Source organism: Echeneis naucrates, chromosome 23 (genome assembly GCF_900963305.1).
Source record: "Echeneis naucrates chromosome 23, fEcheNa1.1, whole genome shotgun sequence".
Taxonomy (NCBI): domain Eukaryota; kingdom Metazoa; phylum Chordata; class Actinopteri; order Carangiformes; family Echeneidae; genus Echeneis; species Echeneis naucrates.
Window position 1 is genome coordinate 10,701,905 of NC_042533.1, and position 21,456 is coordinate 10,723,360.

The 21,456-nt window shown below is 38.5% G+C and overlaps 1 protein-coding gene across 1 annotated transcript in view; it reads right to left on the reverse strand.

Annotated features, from left to right (window-relative positions):
* LOC115036635 (copine-8) overlaps nucleotides 1-21,456 on the reverse strand; it is a 58,266-nt gene that overhangs the window by 18,317 nt on the left and 18,493 nt on the right. The window contains exons 3-10 of the mRNA XM_029494886.1: nucleotides 19,910-19,956; nucleotides 18,074-18,177; nucleotides 16,485-16,524; nucleotides 12,345-12,421; nucleotides 3,671-3,734; nucleotides 2,817-2,920; nucleotides 2,161-2,265; nucleotides 117-158 (exon numbers count right to left, since the gene is read on the reverse strand). Coding sequence (XP_029350746.1) covers nucleotides 117-158; nucleotides 2,161-2,265; nucleotides 2,817-2,920; nucleotides 3,671-3,734; nucleotides 12,345-12,421; nucleotides 16,485-16,524; nucleotides 18,074-18,177; nucleotides 19,910-19,956 — 583 coding nt within the window. The remainder of the gene's footprint in view (nucleotides 1-116; nucleotides 159-2,160; nucleotides 2,266-2,816; nucleotides 2,921-3,670; nucleotides 3,735-12,344; nucleotides 12,422-16,484; nucleotides 16,525-18,073; nucleotides 18,178-19,909; nucleotides 19,957-21,456) is intronic.

The following is a 21,456-nucleotide window of genomic DNA, read 5'->3' on the forward strand; positions in this document are numbered from 1 at the left end:
CAAAGCAGCTCATAATGTAATAATGAAATCTTTTGCTTTCCTTGTCAGTCTAGATAGATAGATAAGTGTTTATGGACTGTGGTTTAAAAAGGTGCTATAATTAGATGAGGGATTACCTGCCATCTCTGTCCCAGTCGTACACCTCCACCTTGATTGTTCTGTGGAGATACACAAAAGACACAGATCCTGTCAAAAACAAAAAATATATGCTGAACATATACAAAAAAAAGGGTAGTTCACAATTTTTTCTGCAAACGGACACCTATAACAATGAACAATGTGGTAAAAAAAATCCCTATCTATACTTGTGAATTTATGAAATACACATGATTTTTCATTGTTGCCATGAAGCCGTGAGAAGAAAAAGATCCATTCTGCAGCTTATCTTTTTTCTAACATCACGTCTGCCCGTCATTGGATTTGCCTCTGGTATTGTGCTCTCCTCATCTCCAAATACATCATTTCAGCATCCCATTATAGCTTATAAGGATATGGGGGAAAAAAATACAAGAGTCTGCAAAAGACAGATATGCTGTGCTACAACTCCATCCAATATCTTCAACAGAGGGGTTATTTCTCTCTGACAAAAGCAGAAGAGGGGTGAGGAAAAAGCATAATAGAGGATGAGACCGAATTAATAGAGAGAGAGTAAAAGGTGCCATGCTGAAAAGCGCGACAGCATTCAAGCAAGGGTGAAGACGAGATGGTGTAAAACTGACAAAAAAAAAAGAAAAAGTCAGATAACAGAAATATTTGACTTGTTCTCTTTGATCCAATTATAGTTGCTTTTTCTTCGAAAGCAGTTTGTAAGAATCTGATTTTATTTTACTTACTGTACTCACTTTACAAAATGAACATCTCTGCAAAAAAAGGAATCTATTTGAATGCGGCCAAACAGCACTTTCCATCCTTATCTTTAAATATAAGACAATGGAAATTCAAACCTTCAATAATTGGCCTGAGAGCTGCTTTGACAGTCGAGTGAACATTAGAGGAATGAATTCCTTCCCTGGTTAGTGCAATGCTTTCACCTCAAGAGAAATCAATGTGTGCAGAAGATTCTTAATAAATGTGTGTGTTTACTGGTGTGTGTCTTATTAAGCCACATCTCAGTAGGAATCCTACATCCCTACACTTGTTCATCTTGTGATTTCAATGTGAGTGTTTGTACACAAGCACATCAGAATGCCTATGAACATACAGGCTCACTTGAGCTCCCTCTCATCTCTTACCCTTCGCTGTAGTGGCACATGCGAAGACACAGTAAGCTCACGTGTGCATGCTTTTGCGTATGTATTGTGTGTGCTGTCCACTGTGGATTTCCTCAGTCTTCCACTGAAAAAGACCTAGTGTGACTTCACTTTCCTAATAAGCTTATTGGACCAAACTTCACTTCAGAGCTGGTTCTTGCTAGCTAAGTTCTTTGCTAGCCAACACAAACACATGACTAATATACTCAGATTTAGACTTGGTCTTCTGAGATATAGCGGGTAAGACCTATTTCGCCCACACTAAAGGGAACTTTCAGCAGGGAATAATAATTGAAAAATTGATACGAGCCAAAAGCTACATTTAAAATTGAAGAGGGTGCACATGAAGAAAGAAAAAAGTGCGCAGCATTAAACCTGTCCATCACAAGAATCAATAACAACGTGGGCCACTGACAGCTCTGAGGTTCCAGGTTCAGCACCATGGACAGAGGTTATGACCCCTTCAATGCAGATCACCTATCCCTGACTGTACGGGGGTTATTTTATAGAAATGTTCACGGATGAACACATTATTAATTGCCAGTGATTCACAGCCTTACAGGAACTGAAAAGCCTTTCAAAAATCACATCAACCCGAGTCCCTAACAATGTCTAGTTTCACATCTAGTCTGGTCCCTCAGCCTGCCGGTGTGTTCCTATCATAAACAGAGACAGCTCTCCAAATGCCTTTGCACTTGACAGAGCGGCAGAGCTGTCACAGATTCCTGCTTCCAGTCAATGCATGTTGTTACCAAATGAGTTTATCAGAAGTTTCGGTTTCATCTTGACTTTATTTTTCTGTTTTCTTAAGCTGTAAAAAAAACACCAACAACATTTCCCAGTCTATGCTGTTTTTTTACTTTGTATTTACACTATATCTATGATGATGCATGTTTTAAAAAAGAGTTACCTGTCATAGTCACCATTGCAGAGAGCGCGGACGGGGATCTTAAAGGCTTGCCACACTGGATTCAATGTGTTCTTCACCACCTCTGTCTTGTGGCAGATGGTAAACCTGTGAAGGGAGATAAAATGAGGCAGAGAATAAGACATATAAAGTAAAAAAAGAAAAAAGAAAAAGTGGGTGACAGACATAACCTGGGTTAAAATCACTTCTCACTAATTTCCCCATGCTCTGAAAGTGAAGGTAAAGGTCTGTGGATGAGACAGTGCTGCCCTGACAGACACACACACACTTGAGAAAGGTAATTTCATTAGTCTGTGTAGGTATCATCTTCCCTAAAAAGTCTTATACTATCTGCAGCCAAACTGCAGAAAAGAACAGAGAGTTCAAAGAGCTGGATCCAATGCACACACACAAAATCTATGAGAATACACCATGCCACTGCTCTTGTTCAATATCTTCTGCCTCCACACACACACAAACACGCACTTGAACACACACACTGAACATCTCCACGTGCATTTCACACAATTTCTTAAACAGACAGTCTCGCTTTTGTTCTGAGGCAAATCAATAAAACCAATTTCCGTTGCATGCAGGGAAGGATTAAACCCAACGTGAAAGAGGAGAAGGAAAGAGAGAAGGAAGTGGAGAACACTCACGTGCCATCCTCATTGCTCCTGTGGAAGACAAGGAATGGATCAGACTTGCCGAAGAAATCCTTTTTGTCCAGCTTGTTCCCACAGAACTGCATCATCACCGACTCCTAATGAGCAGAGACATAGGAAACAAAATAACAGGCATAACAGGATAAAATGATAAAATAAAACAACTTTTCATGTTCCACGACCTGGAAACAGATAAAGCAGTTGAAGATGAATGAATGAAAAAATTTTCTTTTTTTTTTTAAACAGTGTCTGTTGTCAGTCTGTTGGTCCCTGAAGCCCATCCGTCCATCAATCTAGCCAGCCTGAAACTCAGGGGGGCACTCCATTTAAATTACATTAAATGCACATATATACTCTGGTCTGTTGAGGCTCTGCTGATGGAAAAGTTGGTAGTTCTGTCTTTTAAAAATAACTGCATGCTGGAACAAAATATTTGGGGTTTCTTCAAGGACTTGTTCAAAAAACACCTTCAAAATAGAACACTTGTGATGAAAGATAGTCAGCGTCAATTAAGAAAAAGTACATAATGTTGTAATTTATGGTATAAATTATCTTTAACAATTGAGAGGGTGTGAAGGGAAGAAAAGGAAAATCCCCATTCTACTCCACTGGCATGATCATGCTCATGTTTCTCACAAAATTGGCAAAACATTTTTGAGTATTTTTAGTTGGGCTTTTGTTGTCCTCTGCTTGAAATTCAGACCTACATTTACACAGCTATTGTGTCTTGTATTTGCAGATAACAGTCTAATATTGTCATTTAATGGGTGAAACATGCAGATACTGAGCAATCAATGAACAGACAAACAAATTAACTGCCGTAAAACGTAACGTATATACATCCTTACCCTGCAGTTGTTCAGCTCCTCTGCTTTCACAATAATGGTCCCGCATTTCTTTCCTGGAATCCCGCTGTCGGCAAAAAAAAAAACCTCATCATGACAAAAGGTTAAGAGATCACAATCACAAGTTGTTTTCACACACATTTCCCCCCTGCGCGTCTGCTGACCTCTTCAGATCAAAGGTCAAGTTGACAACGTACAATCGGGAGGCTTCTCACATTTCCGATTGCTATTACTACGTTGGCATCAGAGCATGCGTATTCAGAGGAGAAGAAGAATGGAATGTCTTGGACGTACTTCCCGGTGACACTCAATGACCTTCTCGCAGCAGGACATGACCCTGTATGTGTGCATTTTTAAAAATCAATCCGAAGCTTTAAGCTCTGATCCCTTCCCTCTCTGTGTGTGAATATACTGCAGGTCTTTGCATTGTTTGTTTACTGACTGATTCTTAATCTTGAGGCTGTGGTTCCGACCACAGGAGATAAGATGAGCTAAGTCATAGTAAGATTCTTTCCTCAAAACTGACATGATCAGCCGTATGACATTTTGCAGTGATTGTGCTTGATTACACACTGGGGTGGGGGTACAACGCAGAAAGACCTCTACTGGCTTCCACAAAACTGCTTATTGAATTTCATTATTCCCGTGTGAGCGAAATAACAACTCTCTACTGTGTTTATACTGACATCATACATGCTTACATATCTCATTAGTATCTCGTTAAAACTCAAAATGCAGGGAATCCAGCTTTAAATGTGAGATTTACTGGAAATGTTGCTCATGTTCAGACTCTGGGAAAAACTTCATGGAAAGTTTTACTGCTTAATACTACTTCAAAACATTCCCCAGTGTACAAAACAAACACGGACAGAGTGGGTTTATGTTTGCGTGTCTGTGACAGTCGTGCTATGTGACTTTACTGGTATTTTTTATAAGGGTGTGTACATTGACTGTAAACCTGGGAGTATGTCTAACCATTTTCTCTGAACAAACATTGTTGTTAGGAAGGTGAGTAGCTTGTATTCACTGAAGCCTCTCGTCTGGTGAGCTTTACTCCAAAGAGAACCACTGGGCAGGTGTTGGCTCAGGCAGCTGTTTAGACAGCACAGAATGGGGTTAAGGACCTTAAAGTCTTGTTTTAATCCTGCACAAAGAATTGGAGGGAAATGCTGCTGAAATTTCTGAAGGAAATCAATACTAGAACCGATGTTTAGTGTGAAGAGCTGAGAATCAGCTTTTCTTTCTTCTACTTGCAAAAGCAAAGCCCTTTTCTCTGAAAGATCAAATAGGACCATTAGAAAGAGGGGACATTTATTGTCACACAAGGAGGTGGGTCCAGATCATTTGTAAGCATTAGAAGTATAATGGACATTGAGAGGAAGAGTGATTGAAACTAATTAAGATTGAGACAAAAGCAAGCAAGAATTTAAAAAAGCAGTCAGATGTTATAAAAGTAAAACTAAAATTTAAATCCTGTATCCCAATGCAGAGCTCCACTGTTACCACTTCCCTCTCTGACTGGCAGAAAAGGCTGTCTGCTGGTCTTGCTGCACAGTTTCAGAATAAAGCCAGCACACCACCTCTGTCAAAACGAACTCATGATAAAATGTATTGAACCCTGACCACCAGCATTCCTGCGTGATATCACTGCTCCCGGGAGCAATTTCAGAAAATCCCTTTCAAGGCAGCATTAACGTTACGAGAGATTATGTGGTGAGGGAGGGCTAGAGCACAAAAATCAATAAGGCGATGCTCACATACTTCCTCAAGGATATATTATTGACACTAGCACTACATGTCCCCAGGCATTTCACCTGCCCTGAATTACCAGTAAATGACCTCCTGCATTTTAAGTAGTAGAATTCCTCTTAGTAATGACACACTTTGCACGTTCTTTCTCTACTCTGCATCCAATCCAATCCATCCTAAAATATTTCCAAGGATTCCCGCCTGTCAAATCTATGCCGCAAGCAGACATACGGTGGCCCTAAGAGCTTACTGCAGTATCTCAGAAAAGCATGCAAATAAACAAAAGACAAACATTCAGAAAACATCTTTCTCAATTTGACAAAAAAAGTAGTTGGAAATACTGACAACACAACACAAAGTCTTTCCAGGGGACACAAAAATGTAATGTGGCAATTTGCATGAATTTATTCTAAAATAGATTAACTGTGTTGCATGTACTTTAATACATCAGGGCAACCTTCAAACGTCAAGTTAAAATGTTGCACTACAAGTGCTGTACTTGGTTATGCTGTCAGTTTTTGCACTGTATTTATGTATTTTGATGCGTTGTCAGTACTTGCAGCGCATGTGTTGAATTATTGTTTTGTAAATTCTTAGGGTGCAGCTTGTTGAATTCTTAGTGCCATCACACAAACCCAATCAGATGCATTTATATTTAAGTTGAAACAGCTTGTGAGATGCAGGTTTTGATGACAAAATTGCAACTTATTGGTGGGATTAAAACTGACCTATGATATCAATATTTGCTCTCATCTCTCCATCCACAAATTTTCAATGTTTCACGTCACAATTTTCACATTTCAAGAATGACTTCCTGCGCGTGGACACCAGCTTTTTCTTCTATTCTAATTGCTTGTTGGACACAAGCAGCAGCACTATGAGCCGTGTACAGCGTACAGTTATGGACACACAGCATGGTGTGTGTCAAAGGGCAGAATGCACTCCAAAACAGTAGAGCGAATTATAAATAATTTGCTGTCTTTTCACCCTAACAGCCGTCCATCCTACTGACGTTAACAGGATGCTGTTTGAGATCAGTGAGGATCAAAATTGTGATTGTTACGGTTCAAAACATAAGTGTTCAGTGAGATAGATTAGAGAATTTAAAAAAAAAAAAAAAAAGCACTGTGCAGGAATTATTTTATCTAAAGTCTATAAAGATTAATTTCTTATTATATTCTACCATCTTTTGATTAATGATTTGCCAAAATGATAGTTACGTATCATTAGTGAGACAGCTCAATCAAACATTCATACGCAAGAACTCTTCAGAAGACAAATATTTGATTGATATTTGAGGAAACAAAATAAAATGCCCACTTTGCTGTTAATTCCCAGGATTTGCAAACAAGGAGAAAGCGATGGTAATATAGTAGTAAGAGCTAAAATATTCATGATCCATTACCACCTGAGTGCAAAAAGAAAATTTACTTCAAGATTAATTTCTCCTTTTATTTTTAACTTAGGTTTTGTTTCTGCACACACCAAAGTTAAAACAGAAAAAAAAAACAAAACAACAAATGCAACTTTTTGCAGTCTTTTCTATCGTTTTTCACCCTCTCCGTCTCAATCATGTCTTTTCACTGTAGCAATAAAAAGAAGAAATTGTTAGAGACACACGCTCACACGCAAGTACCCAGTCGCTATGACAACTCTGCCAGGCCCCTGCAGCGGGATATCGAATGGGATTCCTCAGCTCATTATTTCCTCAAATGCTTGCTCCTGCTTGCCAATTTTTTATAAATTTTTTCCAGAGAGAACCACGGTAATTATTCTGACTGAGCTCTGCCTTCCAATCATATGTGGATGGCAACAGTCAGGCCTGCAAAAATACTCCATGAATAGTGGATCTCACTGTTCTGTCCTACATGCATATTGACATAATGTATTATCGACAACAGGGGCCCAGTTAAAGCTCAAATCAAGAGGAAAAATATATTTCTTTCAACTGCAAACTTATGTGCATGTAAGTGAATTTTCTTACTTTGAGAAATTTAAATATCGTGGTAATTACGCCACAATGTTGTGCACTGATTAATGTTAATACTTTCATTACTCCCTATCGGGAAGTTATAACTGTAAATGTGAAAAAGGTTAGGAATTTTGCTCCTTCCACTCTAAGTTTTCTGTGTTTTTTTTTTTTTTATTCATCAATCAAATGAGAGGAGATCTAACAAGTTCATCTTCACTCCATACTTTCCTCTTTTTGGTTAATTCATGACAGGGAAAAGTGCTTAAAAGTTAAGAAGTGGTTCAGGAATATCTCATGCTCTCTTCCCATGTTGTGTGCGTGTGTGTGTGTGTGTGTGAGTGAGTGAATCTTCTAATCAAGGACCGTGGACTCGCAATCAGCGTCTGGCAAGAGATGGGTAATTAAGTCTGGGCCTCTTCTGGGCTGCAGTGTAGAACTCGTGACTGGTGACACACATGCACAAACACACACTCACAGACACACAGTTTTCACATTCCCGTTGAAGGGAGAGTACCTGTGAATATTGATAGTTCTTATAAACCTGGTCATGCCGCAGAATGCACGTATAGAGAACACATGATCCCAAAACACACATTTATACTAAAAGGAACCTCAGACCATAATTCTCTCTCACGAATAAGCTAAGTTATTGTCATTGTCATTAAGTCTATGTCCCACCTGAGCCAGATAGCGTGATTATGTCCTCCCTATACAATGCTTATAGTCAGGCTTGTACTTACATTATTAGCTTTTAAGTTTAAGCTTATTACATTTCTATAGCACCTTAAAAGCAAACAGTATTTGCACCAAAGTGCTTCACAGATAAACATGTTGTATATACATACAGCATAAGCATAAACATGTGCAATGTACAGCATGCATTTTATTGCTGAAAACATTTTCAAAGTGTCTCAGGTGGCTTTCACTTAACTCAAGTAATCTCTTGCAAATTCAACCAAACTGTGTGCCAAATTCATTCATTCATGCATTCCTGAAGTTAAAAGTCAAAAGTAACCATTCTGTGGATTTACTATTGACAACAGGCAGCACACGGAACAATTCATGTTTAACTCCTTTTGTTTTATTGTGACTTCAGAGGGGCTAAGTACATACTGAAATTAATGACAGAAAGTTGCATGACAATGAAAGACAAAAAAACCTCACTTTAGATTGTAAAAAAGTGCTTTAGAAATTATTTCTTTTAAAGTCCAAATCCAAAAAGTGTCTTGGCAAGTGCAAGAAATAATTAAACAATTTGGGAAATGGACATACTTCCTTTCTTGCCAAAACTTAAATGAGAAGAATGTTTCCACTCAAGTCTGTTTGTTAAATGTAGAGCAACTGCCAGAGGCATTTATCTTAACATAACACAAAATAAACAAACAGGGGAAACAGCCAGCCTGTCTGCACTCAAGGAAACAGAAGCCACCTCCCAACATCGGTCACAGTATTGAATGCTGGAACCTGGTGGCTTGGACTTCGGGTAAGGATGAGGGCAGTGACTGCTTTGTTGTGACATCACAGATCAATTTGTGACTCAGTTTTGGCGCATAACCTGAAGGCCTTTCTGTGAGAGTGATAATTTAAATTCCACAGTATCAACATAGAAACCTGATTTTTTTTTTTTTTTTTTTTTTTAAATCAAAAAAGAAAGATAACCGCCACTTAATACAGTTTTGGGACTTTTTAAATATTGAGGGGCAACAGAGCAGCTGTGAGTAATCACACTACACAGGAAAATGTAACACAGGCATACCTCTGGTCAGCTAGGAGACCAGCAATACACAATACAGTACTTGTCACTTGTTTTGCTTCCTGTTCCTCTATCACTCTGTCTCTGTCTCTGTCTCTCTCTCTTTCTCACACACAAACACATACCATGGAATACCCACTGGAGTTTGATTGAACAGTGTAATTAACTGTAATTAGTGCTTATTAAAGTTGTTAAAGATCCCTCCTGTCGTGTCACGGTGCAGGTGTATATCTGACAAAGTCGAACACACAGACACCCATACACATATATACATACAGAACACCATCAGGACAATGACAGCAGCACCTGAAGCCTCAGTACCTTTGTTTTTAATAAATGCTGACAGTGTTTCTATTTCTGCTCCAAATCACCTGTCGTTTTTTTTTTTTTTTTCCCTGGGGAAGGGGGGGGGGTGGTCTATGAGACTTTAATCAATGTTTAGCTGCCCAACCCTACTCGCCTATAGTTTGTTTAGATATTAAAATATTTTAGACTGCAATGATTTTCCCAACCCTACTTTCAGCGACATTATGAGACAAAATGCACAGTAGCTTGACAGAATGGACAGTCTTTGGCATAATTAAAAATCATTGAAGGATTAGTTTTCTTACTAAATATTCTTGAGGCGAAGTACTATAACAAGAGCTGTTGCAGCAGCCCTTGAGAAACAGGCCAACCATTAAGCACAAAACAATGATATTTTATTTTAATGTTTAATTAAATTCCTGTCCTTTTGTTTTAGATTCAAAACCAAAATTTTTTATTTCTCTAAATCAAGACTTGAGAAAGCTCACTCGAGTTTGTTAAAAGATACAATAGAAATTGTATTGGGGCATAAAACCTCATAAAACTACCTCCAAAGGTTGCTTTACCTTCGCAGAGGAGCACTACAGGTTTCAGCTTAAGGTTGCCATTAGCAAATGACAAGAAAGTGTATAGCTGGTGTGTGTGTGTGTGTGTGAGAAGAGTGAAACAGAAGTGGGGGTTTCTTAAGTAGAGCTTTCAGGATAGACATCATTTTGCACTCTGAAGGAGTATATGACGCACATATAGGCATGTCCGCACACACACACACAAAGACAGGCCCTCTCTCTCTTTCTCTGAGTGTAAAACCCACCATTGCAATCACCATAGCAATGCTGATTTTAGATTTTGATGATTTTAGTAGATGACAGTCTTTTGAAAGAAGGACACACACACACACACACACACACACACACACACACACACACACACACACACACACACACACACACACACACACACACACACACACACACACACACACACACACACACACACACAGGTTCTCAGGTTGTTGACAATGCTCAGTGATGGGATGCCAGCTTAGGTCCTATTTCGCTTCACAACTGCCTCCTCTTTTTAGATCTCAAGGCTCATCAAAGCTTCAAATGAAGAAGCAAATTGGAATAAAGAGACACAATTGAAAAGAAGCCAAGCTGGCCTTAACTGTTATAAAAACACGAGTGAGGGAGGCTTAAAGAGCCACATTGTGGATAAAAGTAGATGATCTACCAGTCAGGGCTCCAAATGAAACAGATTGTGCTGCTGATTTCAGTCAAAGAATTTTAATATCAGCTATCTGTTAATACTCAGTATAAACTGATGCTAACATATTTCTGCCTTTACTTTAACACGGTTGATGGAGAACAGCTTTGAAATTTCCATCCGAGCTTCCCTCCAACAAACTGTTTGTTATAATACTGTATCTGAGAGATAGTGTTGAGCTCTTGCAGCAGATTTAACCCTAAACCAGGAGCTGTTCAAGAAATGTGGTGCAACTTCAAAGCGTCATTGAAACACCGGTCAAGCAACTCACTGTCAGTGTGGATATTTTACGGTAACAGCTGGCTACTTTCTATTGTTTAACAGTTTCCGTGGACGTTTGTGTGTTAAAGCACAGAGACAAATGGGCATTTTTGAACAGAAAGCCTCTACAGCCAAATGATAAAAACAAACCCCAACCTCGCCCAGTCTGAGCTGGGATTGGATCCAACAGCCCCTGAAAACAGGAAATGGAAAAGCAGTAGAAGATGAATGAATGATTCTCAAACAGACATCCTCTCCTGCACATTAGTAAGCTCGGATTTCAATGTTGTACATAAGACAAATACAGGCTCATTTAAGCCATCAGATTCTGCTTCTTCTAAGTCATCACTTTAATGAACTTCAAATAACTTTACGTACACTGACAAAACTTTGTAAACCTACGCATGTGTCAGCACTGAGAGTTGCTACAAAAACAACAAAAAGGAACTATAATTCAGCTAACCACCTTTTAAACGCAAAGAAAACTCATATGTGTATATGCAGGCACACAGGTTAATGACCAGCTACTGTAGGTATGCACTCCCTGGTTTAGCCACCCTGAGAAACCAAAGTCATCGATGCACCCTTGAGAGTGCCCCGCACCTACTCCAGTTACCCCACAGCAGGCACATGTGAACACTTCTCACAGCTTTCTGCCTGATTTCCAACACATTTTTGACCATTTTCATCATGTGTTTTATGACATACAGGATTTTCTTGAAAGTACTGACTTTCATAACGTTGGTATCAGCCACGCATATGGTTCCTAGTCTTTTCCTAAAGTACTTGGGAGATTAAATTTAACGTGCATAAATTACATTAACTACATTGATATACAAGCAAAAATTAAAAGTGCTTCCTTTTGTGACTATGATTAAATTAAATTGTATGATAAAAGTGTCCTGCAGCATTTAATGCAGCTATGCTTTTCCTCTGTGAATATTATGACAGGACTAGGGGAGGCCTTACTGTGCCAAGAGCTAAGTGAAAAGAACCACCGTCTGTAGAGTAAATATGTACATAGACATAACAGGTGATTAGTTCAACACATGAGGGTGGTGGCCATTTTTATGCATAAATTAATATGTAGAAAGAATAAAAAAAAAAAAAAAAGTTTTTCACGGAAGCCCACTTTGAAATCAATATAACAAAACTGCAACATCTAAGCTTGCTGACTACTTAAAAGAATGTTTGGGATATTTCCCTGTGAATACAAGGAAATACTTCACAACTGACACAGAAAGAAAACTTTGTGAACCAAATGCAGATGTAAAACTAGCTTAAATTTAAATTTTTCTTTACTGAAGAAGCTGTTTCACATTGTTTGTAGTAACCATCAATCAACATGGACAGTTATGGACACGCATACTCACCCTAGAGCTTTTTCCAAACGACTTCCCAACGAACCAACCACCTCTCCCAGAGTACACTGGACCTGGCCCAGAAAATCCTACAGATTCAACAAAAGAGAAGCAAGGCCACTATAAAACAGTCTTTTCTGATTTCAATTAGGTATTGCATAAACGGTAAAGATTTAAAGTTCAATCAATAAAACAAAACTGGCATAAAAATCACTCTCAGCTTTAAAGCAACAACCCCCCCCCCCCACCCCCCCACCCCGGTCGCCCCCGGTAATCTCAATACAAGCCCAAACCCTTTTAAACACCTCTGTATTCCCCATTGACGCAATAATATTGGCAAGTAGATAGAGCCTTCCTCCCACCAGCACTCACACCTGCCCCGCTCTGCTCCCTTGCCACTTTCCTGGAAAATTAAACCACCATCACATAATGAAACTTTACAGCTGATGCTGATGGAAAGGCAAAGAGAGGAAGAGAGCTGCAAAATACATTTGTGTATCAGCCCTCAAATTTGTTGAATTGCCTGTCAACAAACATGGAAAAATAGAAAACAGAAGAAGTATGAAAAAAAGCCATTATAGAAATATGTCATGTTCATCCCTCATTTGCCAGGGGGAGGCCAGCATTTTTCATTACTGGACAACACCTCCAATATCTGACTGGAGCAGCTCCAAGCAGCACTAACATATAATGGATTCTCCTTGCTCCATTGATTAGCCTCTCCTGTTATTCTGCCTCAATATCTTTCTATCTACCCAGCTTCATGTGTGCCTCTCAAGCTTGTCTGTGTCATTGCTACATGCATGCAGTCACATGAATTTACTTTGTCATAAACTAATTTGATGTGGCCGTAATAAGAACTGAAATGGCACTTTAAATTTTTTTCTCTAGCATCTATGATCTGGAGGCTGTAAAGTGAAGTTAAATCTCCTAGCAACTGCGGCTGTTGGCAGCATGAGACCCATCGGAAAATTGGCTGTGTGCAACTAATGGATAAATATATAACAGCATGGGCTAGAAAAAGAGTTAATATGAAAAACAGAGTTGTGTGGGTGTAGCTTCATTAAGTAATGTTCCATAGATGCACTAAGACTGAGATCCAAAGCAGAGGCGTTCAGGGGGAGTGTGAGCAGATAGGCAAGTCTGGTTAATATATCAGTGATATTAAGGGAACATTAAAGGAGAATATGCTGGGTGCTTCTTTGAAAAGTTAATTGCTACCGAGTTTGGAAACACTAAAATTTAACTTGGAAGTTATAAAGGTTTACATGATGTATTAAATGAAAAACTGTATTTTTTTTTTTTTTTTTTTTTTTATAATTTTGTATTTGGTTTGCTTGTTGGATGTATATATACCAATGTCAAGCAGCCAGCTACTCCCATCACCCATTAAGCTCACAAAGCCATTATATTTTTATTCTTTAATTATTATAGAAAAGTTTCTATTTTTCTTGACCTCTTGCAGTCCTTGACTACATGGATTTTTTTCACTACAATTGTATAGATTAAACAGACAAGATATAGCAATTAGTGTTCTTCAAGTAGAGTTCTTCATAAGGGAGCTATTCTAAACCCTCACAACATCACAGTCACTTTTATGTTTGTTTATAACTGATTTCAAATTTATTAGTTACAAGATACAAACCCTTTATGAAAACTGGATAATTAGAAAGTGGTACCCAGAGTTCTCACAGGCTTTTAAGATGGCAAATAAATGGCACATAATGGAGTTGCAGCACAGCATTGGATGAGTCTGGCTGCCTATGGGCGTGCATGCAGAAACATAAAATTAGTGTATTCTTAGTGTGGCTTCCTCCATATGCTACCCATAAATTCCACACTCGTTCTCACTCAGTTCCCAGGTGTGCCTGCAGCTTACAGCTCCCATGCTAAAACAGTATCTAATGGATTGGCTCCGCGCCTTTTCCTCCTGAGACCAGCATCAAGGCCTATTAGATAGTGCGCTGCCTCAGAGCCAACAAGCCCGTCTCTTCTTGTATGAGATTATTGATTTCAAGAAAGTGAGGCAAGGGGGGAGGAAAGACAGAGTGAAGGGGAAAAATGTGAAATGGAGACGTTGAGAGAAATTGAAAGAACAAGGGTAAGACAAATGACAGAATGCCAAAACAAGAGAAAGAGGTAAGGAATGCACAAGATGAATGAATGAATCAAGAATGACAATAAGGTGAGGAGAGAAAATCCTGAGAGGGTCTAAAATTTACTTTTAAAAGACTAAGTGTCTCACTGTAAATTTAAATTATCTGCTCTTAAGTTTCCAAATGCCATAAAATGGCTTTTATGTTGTTATTGCAAAACAAGAACTCTAAGAACAGCTAAAAGTTAAGTTATGAATAATTGCTAGAAAGAGACAGCAGGTACTAAGCAAAGAGCCTGGTCAGAATGACTTTTGAAATAAAGATGCAATAATACTGGTGTGACTTGGCGGCAGGCAACAATTTGGTGATCCTTACACAGGGTAAACACATAATAGACCAAAATATTTGGTTTAAAAATTCTCAGTGTAAGTTAATGAAAGCAGAAGGTTCTTAAAAAAACATAACTCTGAATATGATATTCCATATCTGCCAAACCTAAACCTGTCAGAAATTGTTGTTCTTATTATTATTATTATTATTATTATTATTATTATTATTATTATTATTATTATTATTATTGTTATTATTGTTATTATTATAATAGTCAGGTAGTAGTATGGGGTAACTGGTTGGCTTTTTGTTATGATCCACCCCACTTGTCTTATGTCTCACAATCCTCATTCCTTTCTCTTCCTATTAACACCACTCTTTGACTGCAATGCCACAGTTTTTCTACGTCATATGCTATGTTGGCAGACTGGGCCGGTTGTGCAGTGAAAGCACACACTGATAAGGCCTAAGGGCTGGAGGGTGGGCCTCGGGGGAAAGAGACAGTTGCAGCTCTGTGTCGAGGCAGACTGGGGTATGGAAGTAAAGCAAGTGCAGCTTTTTCCCAGTCACACAAAATCACCCACCAACTGTATATAATAAAACTCTTCCGGCCAGCCAAAACTGAACAGATGGAGGAGGTGATTTATGATAGCAGACTAGCCTTTAGAAGCACTAAAGCTGTAATGTAAATGTCCATGTAACAGTCAGATAAGAGTTTATGGGTGGAAAATACAGCAATGTGAGGCTGATATCTACTTTGGTTTTTGTGCTGTTTTACAGGCTTTTCTCGTTTCATATCATCCTATGACATCCTTGCATTGGGCAGTAACAGCTCAGGTCATTGTTGACAGCCAACACCTGCTCAAACATGTCTCAGATATCACTGTAAAGCTGTTTTCATGAAAACAGATGCTGAGCACACAAGATTACAGTAACATACAGAGCTTTAGGAAACACACACCGAACGCACTGTTTTTTTTTTTTAAATGGTCTACCAAACACACACATTAAAGCTGTTCTAGCCACTTTCAGCAACTGGCCAATTTAACTTAGTATAAAGACTGCCCTGAATCTGTCCAATATAATACAAATGATGTATAAAGTATCAAAGTTGGGAGCAAAGCCCTTCTGTCCAGCCTGCTGGTATGATATGTTAGACCTATTCAAGTTTCAAAAAAGGGGTATAGCCGTATTTCCTAAAACCTCAAACTATTTGAAATTATTTGGTGGCATGTGATAAAATGTACTCTAAAGGGGTTTATATCTCAAATGGATGCACCTCTACTCATGCTAAATAGCCAAATAGTAGATATTTGAAAACAACAGATAAGCATGCAGTAGGTCAGACACAGCTACTTTTTTTCCTGCAAAGACCAAGTTATCACATTGTTGGTTCTAATTACGCTTATCCTAATCACTCCTATCAATGGGAAAAAGCAGGGTGGACAGGGGAAATCACAGTTTATTTAATTTCCAAATGAGCTAGAGGCCATTCTGGGAACCTGCTATTATGGTAGATGATAAACACACTCATTGTAATGGCCAGATTACTGTTATGTGGCTGAAATGAGGCTAATGGGAGGTAATGACAAGGACAGCAATCATGCTGAAAGGGGAAAAAAAAGAAAAAAGAAAAAAAAAGTGTGACAAGAGAAACAAATGTGAATACGCAAGCCTCTGTGTGCACACAAAAACACACATAATCAAGTCAAGTTTCCGTACTCACATGCTTTGACAGGTTGGCACTCTTGGAGTCAACATCATACCTACAGAACAAAGGAAAATTGAGGAAAGAGTCAGCGCATCAGAAAGCATTGGGGGGTGATAGGAGCTCAGATGGCAACACAACAGGGATTACAGACGGGTGAAATCAGTAATGGGGCCAAGCAGCTTGTCAGCGAAGATCTCACCAGAGGCTGTCGGTAGTTCATTTCCCAACATCACAGGCTCACAAGCATCCTCCATTACAGTAACACTAAATGGACTGATTGACAGCCACACATATGACTGTAAGTGTGTATGTGTTTGTGCATGTGTGAGAGAAATAAAGAGAAACTGAGAAAAGGTGCAAACATATGCAAATAAGAGGCTCTCCTCCATTCCACCTGCAGGCCACTCATACAAATAATACTTGCAGAGAGGAGAATTTAGTGTAGAAATAGCCCCTCCAGTGCGGAGGCTACTCTAAAGAATGAGAGGATATCAGACAAGCCATTCACTCAGCAATTTCAGGTCATTTCACAGCTCAGGTCATTTCACCGACCACTAAAAATGGATTGCTCTTTGCCAGGTAACATTTAGTTCAAAAAATTTTCTGAATAATGTACACTCTGAATGTTCCTGTGATCTGTGTGAGTAATTTAAATTCTACTTTATTATGAATAGTAAGTGTGACTAAGTGTTTGGAATACCATTGTGTGATATCTCAATATATATCTCAAATACATCTAACAGCTGTTAGCAGTGCTAACAGTAGTAATATGAATTGTTGGGTGACAAAAATTCAGAGTTTGAAATCCTCTTTTAACAAGAGAAAGACAGCAGAGACACAAACAAACAGACACGCAAAGATTCTCTACAGACATACTAGACATTCAAGTGTCACTACTGTTAAAACGCACGCATTCACAAAAGCACACAACCTTGTCACCATGGTGTCACATAGAATGCTAAAATACACACAACAGTTTTGGAGTACTAAGATACGGTCAAACTAGCACATGCATGCAAACTCACCAAATGTTTGGATCTACTGGCATACAACTTAAAGAAATCCATTTTCTCTTCACTGAGGAACACTGCAGATCAAGCCGATGTAAGAGTTTGATCTCTTTCTTTTTCTCTTTCTCCAAAATACACACAAACAGACACAGATGAAGACGGACTGACTTCTTTTCACAGTCGAACTTTCACATCCCAGTTGGGTTGTCGGTGTGGCTCCCTGGTTCATATATTATAATATAATTTGTCTCCATCTAATGTAATAATAAACCCTCTCAAATCGCCTCTCTAATTCAATTAGAAATGCAATCTGAATGAAAACTGAGAACGTAAATACCGTCACCTACAAGCTGTCTGGCGCCTTAATAATAACGAGCTATTCTAACTGACATCTTAGAATGTGACAATCTATCCAGAGGGATGCATCAGTATAGGTTTTACGAAGCAACCAGTACTTTTCCAACACATTCCAAACACCAATGCTAACAACAATGAGATTTCTGTCAGAGATGCTGTACAGTAGGCTGCAGAGACTTAGCTTATTCATTTGTGATTAACTTGGAAGCTCAAAAACTACTGAAAAAATGTACTTACAAGTCAAATCGAAGGTTCTGTCGCTCCTCAAAGAAGTAGTCCAAAATGAATTTCCGCACAAAGTCTGGGTTTAGTGTGTTGTCAATCACCTCTGTTCTCCCAAACTGGAAAAAGAAAGTGTGACAAAAAAACAAAACAATGAAAAACATCAGATGTTATTTTAGCGTTTCCGCAGCCCACCAAACCTCAACTGATTTATTTTAAAACAACTAACGATCAGCAGGTTTTCCCCAGGAGACATCGGGGCAGAGGTTGGGTATGCACAGCTTTCGCATAATGAATGCAGAGCAGCTTGAGTATCAAGTCAATGGGGCCAGCTAGGTCTCCGATTGGTATTTAACTCAGCTTTAGTATAACTCAGTATTTGAGTAATTGTGAGATGTACTGGTCATATGTGTGTGGTTGTTTCAAAGAACAAAAACAGAGTAGGGGCTCTTACCACAATTAGCACATAGCATTACTTCAATTGTGGCTTTAATTGTATAATGTGCAAATGTATTGTGTTGTGCACACACACACGCATATATATAGTTAGCTTATCAAAGCAAATTTCAGCAAATTTTTAAATAATGTGAATACAAAACATTTGCAAAAGATCATTTTTTGCAAAAAAAGAAAAAAAAAAAAAAGTAAAAATTTTTAGAATAGCTATAATAACTGCTTAGTCCAAACAGCCTGATACACGGTAGAATCAATGCACTCAGGATGAATCTTAATGCTGTGATTCCAGGTACAGTTTCTCTGGGCTTCAGGAACTTGCACATCTACAAAAGCCTGAAAAAAAGACCTGCACTCTCAGTTTGTGTTTGACAAGGCATTATTAGAGGAGACGATACAGGAGGCAACTCAACAATGTCTGGATTTTAATTTATTCAGCCTACCAAGCTAACGAAGGCAACCAGCTGTCTGCAGATAATCAGGATGGCGTCTTGTCCAAAACACAACCACTGCATTAGAATTAGCATGCAGGCTATTCTGCTGTAGCCATCCTGAAACTGATTATAGAATTGGATGTCCCTGTTTGACTAAAGCATCTGGTACCAACCCTGTCTTCAAGAAATTAGGTTTACACGCAACAGCAGATGCATTTTGTAGGAAATATTATCATGAGCAGATTATTTATCCTATTAACATAATGAGGAAATTTGAATTAAGCTGCAAATCATGGTCTGATTTCATGAAGAAAAAGTTCACAGTGACTCTAGCCACAACATGTTATACCAAAATCTTTGACAACCTCAACCAAGAAGCTTTCATTGAGTAAACCTTTACCAGAGACAGGACTATAAACCTGAACCCTTGTTTCTGATGCAGCTGTCATGGACTTCAAACCAACCATGTCTGTCTGACGCCACCACAACATAACTGGGACAACAGTTCATGAAGACATGAATGTAAAGAAAAAGAGAGCGTTGCTGGTACAACTGTGTAATTGTGCTTTGATTAAACACACCAATCACAGCTTTCCAGGTTGTGTAGATGCTTCATTTTTCTTGCCTTAAAATAACATTGTCTGAGTGATGCTTTAGTTTTTCGGCATTTTAATAAAAACATTTTTTTCCCATATCATCCATCCTATTGTGAATGATAAAAAGTCAAACAAACTACTTAAAGACTGCATATCTTAGCTCCATCATAGCTCCAGCTAAAGGAGTGGTTCAAGAAGTCTCCACACATATGCATGTCTCCAAACATTCCAAGTCTATTGGTATGCATTTCTTTTTATGCATTTGTATGTATTTCTGTATTTTCATTTCTTCACTTGAAACCATGAACAACCATGAACACTGGCTTTACGAGTTACAACATAAATCATATTGTGTGACCCACACTTACCTCTCTCCATTCTTTGTTGCCAATGCCTTGGGTGTAGAGAACACAGACTGTGAAAAACAAAGTCAGACAAAATTAATTGCATTGAAGACCATTATCTACACATATTAAAGCCCATAATAATATCAATGATAATTATCCAGGTATTCTTACTCAATGGGATGTTTCTTTAGAACCATAATTTTGGTTCAATTCTGGTTTTGGGTACTAATAGAAGAATAGAGCAACATTATACTCTTGTGACACGAAGCAAATAAATAAAAACAAACTCAAATGTCAGGGTATTTCATGGTGCCACTACAATATGACCATTATAACCTCAACACGTGAATTAGAAACAACAAAACAACATCAAAGCAGCTAATAGTTTTATTCATGAAGTTCAAATATATATTTTCCTTCTTCAGATGGTGAAAGATGTCATTTCAGGCTATTGTGCAATTTCCTGAAACAACGCAAATTACTGATCCAACTCATCATGGACCTTTGATGTTCTGATAAATGACAGAACAAAACACAAAAACAATGTCACACATTTTTCTTCAAAAACAGATGGCAAGCTCATTTAAAACAATAATAGAAACTTTATATTCCTCACAGTGGCTGGAGTTCATGAATTGAAGGGCATTGTGTTTTCTTCACTTGGAACTGTAACTCTTGGTAGTCCTTTTGGATCACTGCTTTTACATTTTGAGGGTTTTACCAGCAGCTGACATATCTTTGGATTTTCCAGTATCTCAGATGTTCGCCCTCCTTTACCTCTTTGCTCTTTCATGCTGTCAGACTGCTTCATATCAGGGGAATGAAGTTTCCGTGTTCAGCATATTCACAAGTGCTACTCAGCATAAAAGCATGTCCAAAAGTATGGGTAAAGCCTCAGCTTCCTCATCTTCCCCCTACTACTCCTTCTCACAATTACTGTCATCCTCATCAACGTGTTCACCACTTTCATCTTGACCAGGTTGAATCATTTTTATTCCACACTGCTGTGCTGACATAATATTTTTGCAAAGACAGAGTGTATTTTGTGTGTGCGTGCATGTGCGTGCACACGTGTGTATTGTTGAGTAAGGATAGCACACCAAAAGAACTGATATCATAATCCTGTCATAATAGAGACACAGCTCATGTTGACAAATAAAGTGTCTGATAAGAATGATCTTAAATCCTAATTCTACTTGTAATGCACATATACTCGTGTTCACTCTGACATCCACCATTTCTAAATTAGTCTAAACACACTGTTGCCAAATGTGCTGTGTCACATAACCTTCTGTTAAACCCCAATATTTACATTTTTACTCAGGAAATTTAATGACTGAGATGTAATGCATTGATCAGTGAACTGGAAATGGATTATATCCCTGCTGGACAGCCAATTTCCCCATTTCAAATCTTTGTGCATGAAATTAGGAAAATAAGAGGATAATCAACTAGAAAATACCCTCGGTTAGTTTAAGTGGAGTTTTCAGGTCTAAAATAAGTAACATCTCACATTAGATAAGTCTGAGCTGAGAGCTCTGACAAACAAAAGATCACATTTCTCTAAC